Below are 19569 nucleotides of genomic sequence, written 5' to 3' on the forward strand. Positions count from 1 at the left end.
TGCATTGCATTATTTCAACATTTTGCAACTTTGAAAACCTACTTTCAACATTCATGGTATCACACAAGTGCATAATGCACATATAAAGGTAAACCATTATAAATAAGTTATCCTGGGGACTTCCCTGTACTACAACCTTTATTAAATTTTCTTACAGCTTTTGTTCCAGTTCCAAAATATCAGTATCCTTTTTAAAAGCTCTTAAAAATTGTGGATATTGACAAACATTGCCTGTGAAGAAGGTGAAATATTAAAAAAAATGTAAGCCTTTCTCTTCTCATTTGAAAAATAATTTACAAATTAGAGAAATACTTTAATTCAGTCAGATGTTTACTCCGTCAATTTCACATCTTAGCAAACACAAGCCCATGTCACATATCTCCTGTGCCTGCACTGTTACATGAATTTTGGAAAACTTTAGTTAAATCTTCTTCCCAATCTAATTCATTCTCACTGCTTTCCCATTTGACCTATCCAGTCATGCTATATATCTAATACCTACTTCTCCTGTCATTAGCTTCTACAAATTTTACACTTTCCACTGCTATAACTTTCCCCCATATTTGTATAAACTATGTTTTTTTTGGCTGGATCATGTTTACCTCACCTATAATATCTGCAGTATGCATTGTATACTCTTGATCCCACTTTTTACACCTTCTTGTTAATATGTGTATATATTTTTCCATCTATGTTACATTATGTCACTATGCTGCATACTTCAGTTATACCTTTAATCTCACTTTTATGCTTCTCACTATATATGTAACGTGGGCTAAAACTTCAAATGGTCAAATCTGATCAGTGCTCTAATCCAGTTAACAAAATTAGCAAATGCTGGTATCTTTCATCTGACAAAAAAAAAAAAAAAAAAGATTAGATTTGCATTGTTCAGGAACTCTTCATCATTAGTGATACTGTTTGGAGCTCTGTTGTCAAATTGCTCAGTGTTTCTGAAGCTTTTTGTCTGAAACTTCACTGCTTACCAGGTATCACAGTTATGTATTCTCTGCTCAGAAGTCACTCAATATTCTCGAGTTTTCAACTTTGTCTTTCTTGAGACAGTTTGAAGCTTTTTTCAACATTTTCAAATAACATGTAGTCATTTTTATTTCAGTTGGTTAAATTACTGGGGTAGGAATATTTTTTGTTTGTTTTTTTACTTTCAGGAGTTTCAGCGAGGACCAGGTTTCTATTGTTTTTACAGCAAGCTTGTAGAAAAATCATTTTCCTTCCTTAACTCATAACCTTTATACTTATTGGGGGTACTTTTTCACAACATTGTGAACATTAGTAATTTATCTGTACACTTCATGAACCTGATTATAACTGGTTGTTTTAGCTGTGTAGGTGATGAATGTCTGGACTGTAGAAATGTGTAGACTATTCCTATATGGGAGACAGGCTCGGGTAAATGTTTCACTTTGGGAAATACCATTTATCTGCTCAGTATCTTTGTACACATCATACAGCTGAAGGTCTTGATAATAATTTGGCTTTCAAACAATATAATACAAATTTTTAATTAAAAACTTGTTTGATGTTTATATTCTTGGGTATGGGATTTTACATCACTTGAACTACTTCCGGGTTACTGATTTTGTCCTGACAGATGTTTAACTAGAAATGTTATTTCCTCATTGTTTATCAAACTTATTTTTAGATTAAATCAATATGTCAGTGAGAATTAGCTGGCGGGATGATATACATACCACATTTGGTTTATATGAAATTAGCCCAGTTTTGAACCAGAAGTTTGTTGTGTTGTACCTTTGAGGGTTTCCACTCCATCAACTGGCAGATGGTATGCAAGGGTGACTTCCAACAAGGACATCATCATTGTCAAATATATCTTGTAACCATGGCTGATAACACTGATATGCAACCCACAGAACATGGCTGAAATGCATTATGACACTGAACTGTTGTAGGCCAAAAACTTAATTGAGCATGCTTTCAGGCAGATCAATGCTTACTTCTTCTGCCTAAATTTCCCTGTTTTCATGTTGCAGTATGCTTCAGAGATCTGCTGCAAGATATTTGGTCATTGTGCAGTTCTGCGTAAAGCAGTGATAGACAGCTAGAGTGAGGGATTACCTTTAGATGACATTACTGACCAGAGACAGTTGTGGAAGAGGTACTGTTTGAGGAATCCTTGGAAGAATCAGCTGCAGGGGAAAACCATACAAAGCAGAGGAATAGTGCCACTCCAGGACACAGTGAATGTGTCACCCTTTTCACTCAGTGCAGAGGTTGCTGAGTTAGCTGGCAAAATCAATTTTTTACTTTGGTTTGCGTTAACTCAAGAGACCATAGTAAACTCCACCAGTGTAGCTAGCACCCCTGGTATATCTGTTTCTTGGTTTTGTGTCAAAAAAGTCCCTCTTCCTTATTCCAAAGAGGGATCATCCCACAGAAAACTGGTCTGGATTTATTAATCTATTTAATGGTTCAATTGACAGCAAGAAAAAGGCAGAGGATAAGGAATATCCCTGTCAAGTTCCTTTGCACATTTTAAACCTGACCTTAATTTCCAGCTAGCAATGCTGGTAACAATTTGAAATTTTGGACCTGCTTTAACAAGTCTGAAAATATGGAGACTGAATGGCTGACAAAATGTGCATACATATACTAAGTCTGAGATGGCCATTTCTCTGAATATTCCCTTTTTGTCTGAGCTGGTATATTTAAATTCAGGTGGTATGGGAGGATCGTCCCCCACACCATGGGGTGCAGGGGGTTTGCCCCTGTAAATAAAAAGCAAATTTATTGCAGAAGAGTGATGTTCAATATTCTCCCTTCTCTTGCATTTTTATTTTTTTCAGTGTGTCAGAACTTGTCATTACATGACAATAATTCAACAGGAAGCCAGCAATGTTGCAAGACATTCTCTGCAGCAACAAAGACAAAGACTTACTTAAATAAAGCATATCAATCAAGAAGTGAAAGATTTCTCCATGCAAATATGTATATAGTTGACTGCACAACCCTATATAGAAGATAGATAGCCCTTTACTATGAAATAACTATCTTGTAGTGATAATGATCTATTCATGAGTTTGTGTTTATGTATTCTAGTCTCTTTGCATACCTATGCATAAATAATGATGTTTCACATGTGTATTTTCTGTATTCTAGACTATCATTTCTTTACAAAGTTCCAATTCACATAGTTTTACTGTTGTTTTTCTGTTTCACCTACTATAACCATTATGTTGCACAACTGTGCCTGGGTCATGGCTGAAGTGTCCCAGGACTAGTCCAACAAAAACAGGACAGCTGATGCTGGGGTAGTATATAATGCTTGCACAACAGTTATAAAGAAAGAGGGAACCCCAAATTCCTCCTGTTTAGCCCATTTCATACAACTGAATGCCTTCTCAAAGTCAACAAGAATGGCTACAGCCGAAAGCTGTGCAGCCTTAAAGTGTTTTGTTATGATATTGAACTGCTTTGCAGTATCTGGTGTGTTAAAGGCCGCAATGCAGTTTGCAGAAGTGCATCTGTAGTCATTTGAACCATTTGTTTAATAAAAGGTTTTGTAAACTTTTTTATTAAAACCATAGCCCAAATAAATTTAGCGTTTTACTATGTAACATAAGGTGGCTATTCACAGACTTTAATTGATTCCTTTCTGCACATGTGCAACTTGCGTCCCTTAAAGTCTATGGGTACCTCTCATGTTTTTACCTCAGTTGGTGTCACTGAGGTTAAAGATCAAAGTTAAACCTCAGTGTCATCGACATGGGGAAAACAAATTTTATGAAGGTTTTTTTATTTTGTTTTTATGCCTATAAAAATTTGGCAATATAATGAGGAATCAGATCGCCACTTTATATACCACATACGGTGGTGTGACCAGTAAGTCACTAAAGCATGACAAAACTCTTTAAATCCCTGCTTATATAGCAATAGGGTTTGAAGGTGACTGGCACTTGATCTACCTACTACAATCCCTGCCTAGTTGTTGAGGACATTGGAAGGCAATATAACCTTAATTCTCTCTCAACCAAAATGTGTGCATACAGTTTGAGCTATGTTAATGAGGAAGACAGGCCTGTAGTTTAATACCCTTGTTTGGTCTTTGCTGGATTACATATGATAGTAGTAGAAGAGATTAAAGAAAGATGCATTTATTTTCCTCGATACTTGGTACTTCTGAAAGAGCACGCTATGGAGGCCAACATGTCCATTTCTGTTCTAAAAATGGTTCAACTTTCAGGCAATCCAATCTGGTGGTTTTCATGCTATGGGTGTTTACAATCAGTAATTCCATGTTTTCTCCTGCAGAATAGGCTTGGCTAACCTTCTGGTCTGAGTAACTGATAGAGATTGGATAAACCACATTTATTTAGTAAAATCTTAATCTTTTAAGCCTACACTTCATTTTTTACTATTGAGTCAGTATACAACTTTTGTCAACTTTTTGGCAGAAAATAACAAACTTCTCTCCTTTTCCAGTCTTATCAGTTACAATTTTCTTTTGCAGGGTTGAATAAATTGTCGGAGTACCATTTGCTTTCTGTTTTGCTTTACTTTAAATGCTGCAAGAGTACCAAGCATGAGTCCCTGTCCCATGACCAAGTAGCAGCTAGATCTAAGTACCTTGTACTCTTTCACTATGGAGCTGATGGACCTGGCTATGAGCAATTTTATATTCCTTCAGAACTGCCTGATGCTTGAATTTGGATTTTTTTTCAAAATTCCAACAGCTTCCTCCTACGTATGAAACAATTCCATGTCCATCTCTTTCAAATATCTAACTTTTGCCATCTGTAAAGGCTTTGCTAGTCTAGACTGGAAGGAATATTTGTAGCAATTGAGATTAGAAGCAAGCAATTACCCTTATTTAAGTGATAAGGAGAATGTTAGCATTTTCTTAAAGAGGAAGAGTTTAAAACATCAATTAAGGTTGTGTGACTGTTAGAATGAAATATTTAAGCAGAAATAATTGTGATTGTTCTCAGTCTGAAGAAGTTCATATGTGAATGAAAGCACTTACTGAGTCTATTTAAATGTTTGTTTTAGTTTTTATGATTGTTGTTGTTTTTAAACCTTGTACTCTGTCTCTTTCTCTATGGAGCTGACTGACCAGGCTATGTGCTATATTCCTTTAGAACTGCCTGATCCTTAAATTTAGATTTATCTTAAAGTTCAAAAAGCCTCTGGAGTTCATGCTACACGTGAAACAATTCAGCATACAACTGTTTTAAATATCTACCTTTTGCCCACTTGTGAAGGCTTTACAACTCTTATGGGAATGATATGTGCATGGTAAACTGCCAGCTTGGTTCTGTCTAATAAATTTCTTAAACCATATTCAATATCTTGCATAAGCTCTGGCTTACATAATTGTAATTGGTCTATATACTAAGTTTGTAAGCTTAAAGGCTGAGACAGAGAGACAGACTGAAAAACAATTGCTACATTATCTGTCAGGAGGGCAGGCAAAGGAATGTGTCTGCTTCTACGGCCCCATTAAGAGATCATTCAATGCTAGTAGATTGTCCAAGAGCCTAGCAGAGTGGATCCACGGGGAAATAACTGTATATTTTTCACCAAGGAGCTGAATAGATCTCCATACATCCTTAAGACTCCAGTATTGCAGTACTATTGCCTGCAAACAAAAATGGCTTTCATCAGAGGTATAAATCTATTAATTACTGATTTCAAAACAATAGCTTTTTCAGCAAAACCTATAGGAGAAGAGGGAGTAGACAGGTTTGTAAGATTTATAAACAGTTAGGGGCATCATTATTTCCACATAGAAGTCCTGTTGTTAGTTGCCATTTCAGTGTAGAGAATAGCCTGTATGTGTTTACCTGCCTTGTTTTCTTTTTGTGTTTTTAAGCACTTAGTCTAGTGAATTTTAAATCAGAATGGCACTTTCCCTCTTGGGGCATTTGTTGAAACTGCACACACAGATCCTATCTGAAAACCTTATAAGTACCCTGCTAAACTTCCTTGACACCTTGCACTGTTGCATGCTTACATCATCAGCATTGATTGCTTTAAACTACTTAAATAACATAATCTTTTTTGAAGGTGAATTAATACCCCAGACACTATTAGAAAAACATTTTAACTTGCAAATGTTAACAAAACACAGTTTACAAAATACAAACTTTAGAACTGCTCTGGGCAGTGTTGCTAAGCAACCAGACAAAGCCTGTGAAGTTCTAGTGTGCTTTGACTGCTGTGTGAATTCTGTCTTCACACAAAGTACAGTAGTGTAAGTTGCACTTATCTTAATAGTAGATGTTCAAATTCCTTACTGCTGCAGTAGCCTATAGCTACTTGGGTTATATCCTGCTCAGGATATAATAGCTGGTCAGTCTTCAAAAGTCTCTTTCTCCCCTCCATTCATACACCCAGGCCACTGTGTCTTGAGATTCACAGGGAGAAAACAGCAGCCTGAGCACCATTTTCTTCAGGACTTTCCCGTCCCCCAAAAGGGGGAGAGCCTACTCATCCTAAATACCAAAAAGTAGGAAAAGTAGGAGCATAATTTTTTTTTATCAAAACAAAATGAGTATATATATATATATATATATATATATATATATATATATATATATATATATATATATATATATATGGATCTACCTTAGTACATCGACATTTCAAAATACCGAAAACGAATTAACCGACACCAAAACATCGAAAGTCATTTAACCGACGCCAGAAGATCGACAGTTCACAAACACGACACCGCATACACCCGACACATCATACCAACAAACAAAACACATCCCCTATCCAACACCCACACACACAACACAAGCACACCAAAATCCTTACAAACACTAACCCATACATACACAACTATCTACAACCCTAACCCAAACCCTTACCCTAAGGTCCGTCACTATCGCACACTCACCTAACCCGCTAACCCTAACTCACTTATCCCACCTACCCTACTAAACACCAGCATCGCACACTTACCTTACTGCACACTCACCTAACCCGCCTAACCCTAACTCACTTATCCCACCCCTACCCCTACTAAACACCAGCATCGCACACTTACCTTACTCGCACACTCACCTAACCCGCGCCCTAACCCTAACTCACTTATCCCACCCCTACCCCTACTAAACACCAGCATCGCACACTTACCTTACTCGCACCCTATCGTCCGTCACTACCGCATACTTACATATCCTTTCCCCATCGCAGCTTCTCAGCGTCGGTGTCTTCCTCCGTCGGTCTTCCGCCTTGTCAATCTTCTGGTGTCGGTGACGTGACTTTCGATATTGTGGTGTCGGTAAATCCGTTTTCGCTATTATGAAATGTCGATGAACTCAGATAGACCCATATATATATATATATATATATATATATATATATATATATATATATATATATATATATATATATATATATATATATATATATATATATATATATATCTATAGTACTTACGTACCAGATTTTCACGATAATAGCGCTTGCTTCCCAATGCGGAAATGTAAAAAGAAATGTATGCAAAATCACACTGACAATGTCAACTTCATCTAAAAACATTGTTTAGGTAGCAAAAACATTGTAAATTTAAAGATATGAGTGTTTCTTTCAAGCTATGCTGTTTTCCAACATCTTGTCACTGTAAATACATTTTACACAGCTGCTATATGTAATATACGTTCCATATCTCCAGCCGCGAGCCTGTAAATGTTGTCAAAGTTATACTTCAGATTAGTAAAGATGATCTATGTAGATATTCAGTGGTAGTGAACTAACCCCAAAAAACAACCTTTATAAATACAATGCGTTTGTGGGATGTACCTAAGACAGAAAAGGAGTCAATAGCACTTTTCCAGCAATATGGCATTATATCAACAAGTAAAGAATGCTGTTCCAGACATTCAATGACATTATACTATGGGAAGCAGATTTTTTGGAAATACAATACAGAAAAATGTTACCAACACATAGGAGTTCGAGTGAGTAATTTCTTTGAAGGAAGTAGAATTAATTTTACCACCGCTGTCCGTTTCATTTATTGTTGGGCAAAGCAGATGACATCTATAAGATGTTCTTCGTCTCACATTGCTGCAGTCATAACCTGTGGGTAGTCCGCTGTCCTCGGTCGGCCCAAATACCAAAGAGCTAGGCTGGCTTCGGTCATTGTCGCCCAGAGCTGACGTCAGTACGTAGTAGTACTTAAGCACATGACCGACGCCATATCCTCAGTCTTTCTTGCCGCGTGGTCCGAAGCAGAAGCAGCGTTTGCAAGTGCCGTTCGGCGTTCTGAAATTTTCTTTTATCGAGTTTCAGACCGAAGACCAAGTTGGGCTAAGTACCCCGTTGGGGAAATTTTTGTCTTTTCTTGCCTCAGTTATCCGGATGTCAGACAAAGTTAATAATTGTATTTCTTGTGGGAAACAGATACCTCATAGGGATTATCATTCTTTCTGTATTCCTTGCTTGGGGACTGAACACGACGTAGTCGGGTGTCACTTTTGTGCTAGATTTAATAAGCGCACCATTAAACGAAGATTAGACTGCGCCAGGCTTGTTTTCGGTAAACGGTGTAACTATAACATGCCGTCGGATCCTCCGATGCCCGCTACCGCTAAAAAGCGTAAAGATAAATCTTTGAGGTCTAAACCGGATGAGTCATCCGTTGAGGACGCCGGTTCTATGGAACCTCCGGTTGAATCTGTGGATCCTGCCGAGGGTTCGGCTGAATCCCAGGGGGAACCTTTACTTTTGCAGGAGTTGGCCTCTCAGGAGTTAGGCCAGGCTGAGGGTGCTTCTCAGGTATCTGTAGTTCCATCTTTACAAAAGGTTATTAGGCCTTCTACTTCAGTGGCTAAAGGCCATGCTAAGGCCAAACCTTGTCTTGCTGGCCCTGGCCATAGTTCTAGCTCTCCAGCCCCTGTTCCTAAAAAGCATATGTTGAAAATGGCAGAGGACTTGATTACTTTGATCAGGGGTTCTATGCCCCCCCCCCAGAGAAGAGGCCTAGGGTGGAGGCAGATTTAGAGGGAATGGATCATTCTTCAGACTACTCTGATTCCTCAGCTGAAGAAATTCAGGATTTCCCTCCCTATTCAGATTCGGATGCAGAGGATTCCTGTCCTTCTGCTTCTCCTCCAGAGGATTTTTCTTTCTCTGAAACTTTACATTCCATGAGGGAACATTTCGAGTGGGAAGGTCAGGATTTTTCAGATTCTCGGAAAAGGCTTAGGGAATTTTTGTTTTTGCCACAACATAGGCCCTTGGCTATTCCTCCTGTCTTAGATGTTGTTCAGGATGTTTTTTCTGAAGCTTCCCTTAATCCTGATTCTTTGCCCCCCGCCCCTGTCAAGCCAGACAGATATTACAGAGTTCCAGAAGCACATAAGTATTTGTACAAGAGTCCTAGAGCTGATCCAGAAACTATTATTCAAGGTCCGAAGGGTGTCAGGGCTTCTGTGGCTAAGAATCCAGTTCCTTTGGATAAAGATTCTAGAGCGTTAGATCGGTGGGGGAAAAAGTGTACACCTCCTCTACGCTAGCTATGAGGGCTTTGAATTGCCAATTTCATATGCTGAAGTATCAGAACTTTTTGTTAGGCCAATTGAAATCTAAGGTGGATGCTTTATCTGAGGGTATAGAGTGTAAGGAGCTCCAGGAGTTGGTTCATGCATCAGATCAAGTTGGCAAACATTCTTTGCAGTGTGGTTTCGATGCTCTTCAGGCTTCATCCAGGGTGGCTGCTACAGGTTCAGTTATTCGTAGACATGCCTGGCTTAAGGATCAAAATTTGTCAGAGCATGTTAAGGCTCGGATTTTGGATGCTCCTCTTCAATCTGAAGTTCTTTTTGGTTCTCCTGTGGAGTCAGTTTTGAAAAAGATGGAAGATAAGGCTAAGTCTATGCAGACGGTCAAGGATTTTTTGCAGGTACAGCCCCCTAAGTTTAGTAGGAATTGGCCTGCTAGAGGATGGTCTTACCCTTCTTTGGATTATCAGTCTAAGGGCAGGTCTAGACATGGTAGAGGCAGGGCTCATGCTCAGGGTTCTTTCAGACCTAGGACTTGGAGTTCTCCTGCACAGTCTTCTGGTGAGGGCAGGGGTCAGCCTTTTCGTAAACAGACCCAATGACCTGTATCTTCAGCTGCCAGACCCTTCTTTTCTGGCAGCTCCTCTAGGAGGAAAGTTGGGACTTTTCAAACAAAACTGGCATTTGGTCACCCAGGACAAATGGGTGTTGGATATAATAAATCAAGGTTACAAGTTTTATTTTCACACTTTTCCTCCTTTCAAAGGCATGCCAGATGTGCCTCCTCAGAAAAGGCTGGAGGCTCAGGAGCAAATTTCTTTGCTTTTGCAGATGGGGGCAATTCAGGTGGTCCCTCCGTCAGAAGTAGGCCTAAGATTTTATTCCTGTCTATTCCTAGTGCCAAAGAAAGGAAACACTTGGAGGCCAATTCTGGATTTGTCCATTCTCAATACCTACCTAGACATTCCAAAGTTCAAGATGTTAACATTACAACAACTTCTGCCTATGCTAGGCAAAGATCACTGGATGGTAACCCTGGATCTCAAAGAGGCCTATCTTCACATCCCTATCAGGCCCAGCTGCAGGAGATTCCTGAGATTTCTGGCTGGCACTTCTCATTATCAGTTCTCTGCATTGCCCTTTGGTTTATCTACTGCGCCCAGGGTGTTCACAAAAGTTCTGGCTCCTGTAATTGCTTTCTTCAGACAGAGGGGAATACAAATTTATCCTTATCTGGACGATTGCCTGATTCTTGCTCAAGACAAAGACAAGTTACTACAACATCTCCAGTATGTAATGGCAGTTTTAAGGTGCCTAGGGTATTCTGTGAACGAAATAAAGTCCAGTCTAGTGCCCTCTCAGGACATGTGCTTTCTGGGTGTGAGACTGAATACAGCTTCTCAGATGGCATTTCTGACCCCAGACAAACAAAGAACTCTTCATGTATACTTCCAGCAGTTATCAGTAATGTCCAGGCTGACTGCAAGGACAGTCCTTCAAGCCTTGGGGTTCATGGCATCTTGTATTCTAGTACTTCCCAATGCCAAACTGCATATGAGGAAGCTACAATGGTATCTCAAAAGTGTATGGACTCAACACTGCCAAGGTTTGGACACTGTCATTCAGATAATACCTTGCATCCGGAAGGAATTCTTGTGGTGGGCCCAGGAATGTCACCTAAACAGGGGACTCTCTGTGACCCGACCAGAGGCGAGTCAGATCATAACGATGGATGCCTCGGACTTGGCTTGGGGAGCACACTTCAATGGGAAATGGATACAAGACACGTGGCCTCCCAAACTACTACATTTGCATATCAACATGAAGGAGATGTTAGCAGTCCAATTTGCCTTGATGGCCTTCAAGGACCTAGTTCAGCCGGGACAGGTGTTGATTCGAACAGACAACACAACAGTCATGTGGTACATCAACAAGCAGGGGGGAACCCATTCTTACCCTCTTTGCAGACAAGCAATGATATTGTGGGACACTGCTCTGAGTTTGCACATCAATCTTCAAGCACGGTTTCTGCCAGGAGCACAGAACTCCCTAGCAGATGTATTGAGCAGACAAATTGTGGATCCCCACGAGTGGAAATTGGACCCTCAGGTATTCCAACAGTTGACCATGGCTTGGGGAACTCCAGACATAGATCTGTTCGCTTCTCCACTGAATTTCCAACTGCCGAAATTTTGCACAAAGATGTTCCACCCAAAAGCTTGGAAAGTGGATGCTCTATCTTTCAGTTGGAACAACCTTCATGTCTATGCTTTCCCCCCTCTGCCTCTTCTTCCCAAGGTACTCTTGAAAGTCAGGCGGGACAAGCCTTGCATGATTCTAATAGCACCAGATTGGCCACGTCAGCATTGGTATCCTCTGCTGAGGAGTTTAATTCAGGAGCCCCCTTGGCCTTTGCCACAGATTCCTCACTTGTTATCCCAGTCAAACAATCATTTTCTCAATGTCAGGGTGCAGTCCCTGCATCTAACAGCCTGGCGTATTCTGTATTAGAGCCGGTGGGGTCTCAGCTTCCTCAACAGGTTTTAGATGTCATTTTGGAAGCCAGGCAGCCTAGTACTCGAAAAGTTTATGCTGATAAATGGAGGAGATTTTTTCTTTGGAGCACAGCAAAAGACTTTGATGTTTCAGTACCTAATTTGAGTTTTGCACTACAGTATCTTACTGAATTACTGGACAAGGGTTTGTCATTTTCTTCTGTGAAGGTTCATGCTGCAGCCATTTCTGCTCACTATGATTGTGACCCTCCTTTATTTTCTCACCCTTTGTTTAAACAATTTCTTAGAGGGGCAAAAAATATAAGACCCCCACGTAGAGCTCCTACTCCTTCCTGGGATCTCAATTTTGTGTTGGAGAAGCTTACTTTACCTCCTTTTGAACCTGCAGCTACGTCTGAGTTGAAGTTTTTGTCTTGGAAGACTGCCTTTTTGTTGGCCATTACTTCTGCTAGGAGGGTATCTGAATTGCAGACACTCATGGCAGTTGAACCCTTTCTAATATTCCATAAGGATAGAGTTTCTTTGCGTACTAACCCTACTTTTATGCCTAAAGTGATTTCTAATGTGGCCTTGAACCAGTCTATTCATTTGCCTACTTTTTATGCTGATCCCCAAAATAAGGGGGGAAAAGTCTTGCATTCTTTGAACATCCACAGGCAGCTACGTTATTATTTGAGCAGAACTAAAGAGTTCAGGCAGACTCAACAGTTATTTATTTCCTTTGCTTTGGGTTCACAAGGGAAAGCTGCTTCAAAGCAGACTATTTCTAAGTGGATTGGTCACTGTATTGCTTTTTGTTACTCTCATCTTGGGAAGAATGTTCCTGCTGGGATCAGACCTCATTCTACTAGGGCTACTGCCACATCTACTGCTTTTTTGAGGGGGGTAGCTACTAAGGATATTTTGGAGGCAGCTACTTGGAGTTCAGTACACACTTTTACTAAGCATTACCATCTCCCTCTTTATTCCAAGTCCAGGGCTGGGTTTGCCACTGCAGTTTTACAGGGCATGTTAGCAGCTCCTAATGCTATTTAGTTTGCCAGCCTCCCTTTTCCTTTGCTTTGGGATTCTACCCACAGGTTATGACTGCAGCAATGTGAGACGAAGAACATAGTACAGTTTTGTACCTACCGTAAATGTAGATGTTCGAGGATCCACATTGCTGCAGTCCTATTTTCCCTCCCTCCTTCCCCTCTATAGTTTGTGGTTGCTGTGTTTCTTTTTGGGATACTCATTATTTCCACACTGGTGGTTGTTGGGTGTTTACTATTTTGGCTCTGGCCTTTCATTTTTAGGCCTTCTGACATCTGGGGCAAGAAAGACTGAGGATATGGTGTCGGTCATGCGCTTAAGTACTACTACGTACTGACGTCAGCTCTGGGCGACAATGACCGATGCCAGCCTAGCTCTTTGGTATTCGGGCCGACCGAGGACAGCGGACTACCCACAGGTTATGACTGCAGCAATGTGGATCCTCGAACATCTACATTTATGGTAGGTACAAAACTGTACTTTTCTGTCAGGAAGAACTGTACATGGCTGACAAGACAGTCATAGACTGGCGTAACTACTTACTTGATGTCTGTGTCTTAGAAATGGAGAAAAAGGACAAGAAAGAAATTGGAGGGCCAGGGTATATTGTGGAAATAGACAAGACTCTTTTTACTAGACGTAAAAGTAATGCTGGCCGTATTCTCCCTCAACAGTGGATATTTGGAGGGGTATGTAGGGAGACGAGAGAGACTTTTCTTGTAAAAGTTCCTGATAGAACAGCTGCAACATTATTTAATAAAATCAAAGAATACATTAAATAGGGCACTACTATTTATTCAGATTCATGGCGGGCATATCAAACTCAACAACTAGAAGAAGCTGGTTTCAGTCATGAAAAAGTAAACCATAGCTACAACTTTGTAGATCCAAACACAGGAGTGCATACACAACACATAGAGAGAATGTGGTGATCTGTTAAGTGGAGTAACAAAAAACAGAGAGGCACTGCAAGACACCATTTGGACTCCTACCTAATTGAATATATCTGGCATGAAACACAGCTTGCACTAAAGAAAGACTTATTTGTTGCAATCTTTACAGAAATAGCAGACAATTTCTCTCCATACAAAAAGTGTAACCCAGCAAGTGACCCATCTACAAGTATGCTTCCTTAATCAGCGATAAAATATTTACAAATATGTTGCTCAAAAACATCCGGAAGACATCCACATGAATACTATGCAAAACATCCACAAAACATTGCAACAATAACTGCTATCCCCCCAAAAAATCAGTTTCTGTCAAATACTATAAGAATGCTCTTCGTAACTTTAGCCTCCATCGTCAAGACTTTCATCTCTGTTTGATTGTTTAGATTGCTATTACCTTTAACTTCAATTATTTCTTACAGTATGTCAAATAAAACTAGTTATTTACCAAAAAAATGTGTTGCTCCAGATTTCTTCTTCTCAGGAAAAAGTTTATTATCCAATTTCGTAGTAATCCATCACGCAGTAAAAACGAACGAGCATTTCCCATGCATCCTCGATTCACTTATGCACTAAGACAGCAGTGCAACCAATTTTGATGTATGCAAAGCAAGTTTCACGTTTCTGCGTGAATTTACGCTACTAATTTGGGACAAACTACATTGTACCCAAAGAAAACATCAAATTCTGTCTTACATTTAGTCCCACAATCCGTTTTTGGGCCAACAAACGTATTACCGCAAATGCGAAAATCTGGTTGCTATAATACGTAAGTACCATATATATATATATATATATATATATATATATATATATATATATATATATATATATATATATATATATATATATAAGTGGGGGAGGGAGGAAGTGGCTACTGCAACACTGAGGAATTTGAGCATCTACTGTTATGGTATGTTCATAGGTTCATAGATAAGTACTAAGCTAACTGCCCTTGCAAGCCATTTTAAGACTAGCCAGTTATCCCTTTTGAGACTCAAACCCTGCACCTTGTGTTTGTAAGGCAAACACCTTAACCATTAGGCCACCCTCCCACAATGTGCAATGTAAACAACTGTATTGTAATTATCATTCTCATTGGCTCAGTAATCTAAAGCTACTTGGGTAGATTACCATAGTTTCTCCATCCTAGATGGAAGAAAGATTAGGATCCATGAACCCTTAGGGTATGGTCCTAGCAAAACCTGTCTTGGACATGGAAAAGGAATCTAGTCGGAATATATTTAGAGTCCACCCCTTTCCAATATGCCATTGAAGAAGACGAGGCTATAGTAGAATGTGCCTTGGGTCTGCCTGTAGTAGATTTGCCATGGGAAGAGTAATAAAAAGCAATAGCAAGGGGGAAACCATTGTGAAATAGTCTATTTTGACATGTGTTGCCCTTTCTTTGTCCCATCACAGGAGATAAATGGCTACTCAGCTTTCCTAAAAAATTTTGCCCTGTCAATATAATACCTGAGTTGCTTGTGCATGTCCAATCCTTTTCCCTAATTCTGTATAGAAAACAGGGAGATTGATTATTTGATCCAATGTAACTTTTGACATTAATGAGGGATTCGTACTTAAAGTAATCCTCTGTCTATGGAAGGCCAAATAAGGTTCACCCACCATGAAAGCTTGCAGTAACACAGTCTTCCCCAATCAGCCAAATGTGCTGCTTCAAAAGGAGACCAAGGGAACTTCCTAGTGGCAGTTTTTTTTGCCTTCTTTAGTACCTACTGCACATCCTCAAGAAGCAGTTTTCTAAAAGGTATCAAAACTGAATCATTCAGGCAGCCAGTTGTAAGTGTTTGAAACTGGGATGTATCAAACTCCTTCTGTCTTGTGTGAGTAGATCAAATTGTGAGGAAGTTTGTAGTAGTTGCCTTTGGCCAGTTTCATAAGAATCTGGGCCGGAGGTTAATCACTGCAATTATCTTTGGGGAGTCCTTTTGACTTTTTCAGAATGAGCCTGGATATCAGTAGAAATAGTAGAAATGCACTAAGGAACATTTCTGACCATGGGAATAAAAAGTATCTGTTTCAGGCTTGCCTGTAAGGTGACTTAGTGCAGAATTGTTTCTGTTGTCTATTGTGAAAGAGGTGAGCAGTCCTTTTTGAGGTGTTCTCCACAACTGGATCAATTCCTGGAACATCCTCACATTCAATTTCCATTTGTGAGGGTCTGTCTTGGTCCTGTTAAGCTTATCTGCCATTGTGTTTTTCTTTGACAGAAAGTAGGAATCTTGTAGGGTTAAAAAAATGTTTATGAATGACTTCCCAAACCACAATAGCCAACCCGCGCAGAAGGTAGGTCCTGGTACCCCATAATTTGTTTATATACCATATCACTGTGGTGAGGCCATGGTGGTGCAGCGGTTAGCATTGTTGCCTCACAGCAAGAGGCTCTCTGGTTCACTTCTCGGCTGGAGCGCCTTCTGTGCGGAGTCTGCATGTCCTCCCCCAGTCAAGTGAACATTAAAGACATGCAGGTAGGTGCATATGTCAGTGGGTGTGACTTCTTTGAAGGTTGGGTGCCAGGCTGGTAACTTGATACCATAAAAATCAACTTCTAATCATTAGCAGACTGGAGTTCTGCTGTGGTGTCCCCTAACTGGGAAAAGCCGAAAGATCACATCACTGTGGTGTTGTCTGTAATCACTCACAGAGATCCTGGGGACTACAGATCATGAAGAGATTATATAGCATGGATCACAGCTAACATGTCTTTGACATGTATGTGCTTTGGACTGCCTGTTTCATTTCAAAGACCCTGCATGATTACCCCAATTGAAACTGTCCTCCAAGCAAAATCTGAAGTGTTTGTTGTCACAGATTGAGATGAACTGCAAGAAAGAGTGGGAAACAAGGATTCAGATAAATATTTTGTCTTCATCACAGCAGTTCTGTCTTCACAAAACCCAAAATCGGAATCTGAAATTCTAAAGGATGAAAATGGATAAGACTGTTAGGTCCACACAGTTTTTAAGAACCATTGGATTTTTCTCATATACAACCTGTCGAGAAGAATCTTGAGAATCAAGGATGCCATGAGCCATGGAATCTGAATACTTTTTAGCTGAAGTCCAAGACTGATGTGAGAAGATAAGAAGATTTCCAGATACAAGTCCACCTTCTACTGGGTTAGGAATGCCTTTTGCAGGAAAGAAGCTAGAAGTTATCCTAAAAACATAATCCTGCAAGAAGGAATTAAGGATGATCTTTGACTGTTATTCTGAAAGAAGTCCAGGTTGAGACGGAGATTTATAACCTAAAAAAGGGACTCCTGATACCTGGAAAAGACTCTGTGGAGATAAAGAAGTTATCTAGATAATGAAATATATGAACGCCCTGCAATCTTCAATGAGCTATTATAGGAGCTGGGCATTTTGGTAAGCATTTTTGGTGCTGTAGATAACCCAAAGGGTAAATTAGAGAATTGATAACGTGACTCAAACAAAAAATAATTTTGAGGAAACCTCTGAACTCTCTAATGATGAAGATGATGATGATAATGATGATGATCAGAATGAGAGGTAACAGACTCTGTAAGGTCAACATCTTGGACTCTGGTACTTTCAAAAACAAGTTGAGAAGGGATAGGCTGAGTAGTGGTCTCCAAGAAGGATCCTTCTTTGGCACCACAAACATTCTGAAATAGAATCTTTTTTTCTTTTGTTTTGAGACACTGGTTCTATGACTACTAAAGAAAGCATACAATGAAGAACCTAAGGAAAAAATTCTATCTGGTATAGAAGATGAAGTTTGATTTGCCAAATTTTAGCCCTCCTGAAGTATTCCCAGAATCCATTCATTTGAAATAATCTGTTGCCAAAGAAGAAGATTAAAAAACAGTTTCTGGGACAGATTTGAAGTGGATGATATGGGGGTGGGAAGAAAGAATTTTGGCATGGTCATTATGAAGTAGATGCCAGTTTCTTTACTGAAAGAATCCCTACTTTTTGTTGGACCCCTCCCTCCAACCATTTCTTTTTAGATTCATGAAAGCCTCCTGCAATTGCTAGCTTTGCTTTTTGAGAAGGAAAAACAGGATTTGATGAAAAAGATAAACAGGGTTTAAAATTAGTAACTCCCTGGACCAAAAACCACAAAAACGAGCACCAGCAACCAAATCCAAGGCAGACAAAGTTTAATAGATAATGTAAGCACCAAAAACGCTTTCGGAGAGCTCAGTGTCCCTCCTTCCTCAGACAAATTTTAAAACCAGCTTGCAATCACATTTATACCATTTAACATCAATTAATTAAGTAATCAAACAATTTTAATTAAATACATTAAATCAATGGTAAGCATATAAAACTAGCTTACTTCCACAATGAGTAAATAAGTCAGTATTGCCACACTCTGTTCCTCATCCTTACCATAAAATAGTGTGTGCAAAAGAATGCATATAAAATTGTGGGCATCCACGCACTAAACAGTTCATAATTCATTCTTAATATTGAGATATAAATGTATATAAATATAACTATAAATATAATTATGTATAAATATATGTAAATATACCCCCACCCTACTCTCTCTCTCACACACACACACACACACACACACACACACACACACACACACACACACACACACACACACACATTCACCCATACACTCAAACTAAGAACAACCTTAAAATATTAAAATCTTTAAAATGAACAGTAGAACATACTTGATAGCAGGAATAAATGCAGAAAAAAACTTGCTTTTAACAACACCATGAACTCTGTTAAACAATAAGACCACATTAAAAAATAAAAGCAAGCATTCTTCTTAACATTATGCATATACAGCAACTAATTAAATTCCACACATAAAAAGTGGGGCTACCTTTTCAAAGATAACAATTTCAAAACACAAGAGATGGAAACATATTCATTTAAACCTGGGTGCATATAAGCCCCAGTACGAATCTGCCATGCCAATTCATTATTATCCAAATGGACTTGCCACGGACCACCCTTGTTGTCTACCTTCACTTGCCCCAAGATCGTAAACTTAAAATGGTGTTCAGGGCATGCACCAATATGTCGGGCTAGAGCATTGTTAACTCCCTGGACCACTTTCTCTTTCCTCAAAATGTCTGAGTGCCTGAGTAGCCAGAAAGACCAAAGAAAACCTTTCCAAAGGAAAATACAAAAATCTTTGATTTTTCTTCTTCCAAAAACTTCTAATTACATATTCAGGCAAAGCAACCCATCACTGTAGCAATAATAGTAGCCCTGAACAGAGAGTCAGCATGAGTAGTAATAACAGGATTCAGAAAGGACCTACCTTCTGGGGGTAATATGGTAGAAAAGTTATTCAAACTGTCCACACAAGTTAACAAGTACTTTACCACATGAGAATAGTAGTTCAACATTCTGAAGGCTAGAGTTAAAAAACAGAAAGTCTCTTTCCAGACCAATCAAAGGTCTTATCAACATTGTCCAAAGGTGAACAATTAGCACTGGCCACAACCTTGTTAGCAGCTGGAAAAGAAATAGAATTAGCTGATGGGTCAGACCCTAGGTGAGACTACAAGTATTTGTTAGACTAGGGAACTTTATAAAATCTATCTGCCTATTT

The 19569-nt window shown here is 39.4% G+C and overlaps 1 protein-coding gene across 1 annotated transcript in view; it reads left to right on the plus strand.

Annotated features, from left to right (window-relative positions):
* Positions 1 to 19569, plus strand: part of LOC122814283 (calcium-activated chloride channel regulator 1-like) — a 2127707-nt gene that overhangs the window by 630952 nt on the left and 1477186 nt on the right. Inside the window, exon 7 of the mRNA XM_044086873.1 lies at positions 13604 to 13731. Within this exon, the coding sequence (XP_043942808.1) occupies positions 13604 to 13731 (128 nt within the window). The remainder of the gene's footprint in view (positions 1 to 13603; positions 13732 to 19569) is intronic.

This window comes from Protopterus annectens, chromosome 10.part0, assembly GCF_019279795.1.
Source record: "Protopterus annectens isolate FY-2018-M chromosome 10.part0, PAN1.0, whole genome shotgun sequence".
NCBI classification, from domain to species: Eukaryota; Metazoa; Chordata; order Ceratodontiformes; family Protopteridae; genus Protopterus; species Protopterus annectens.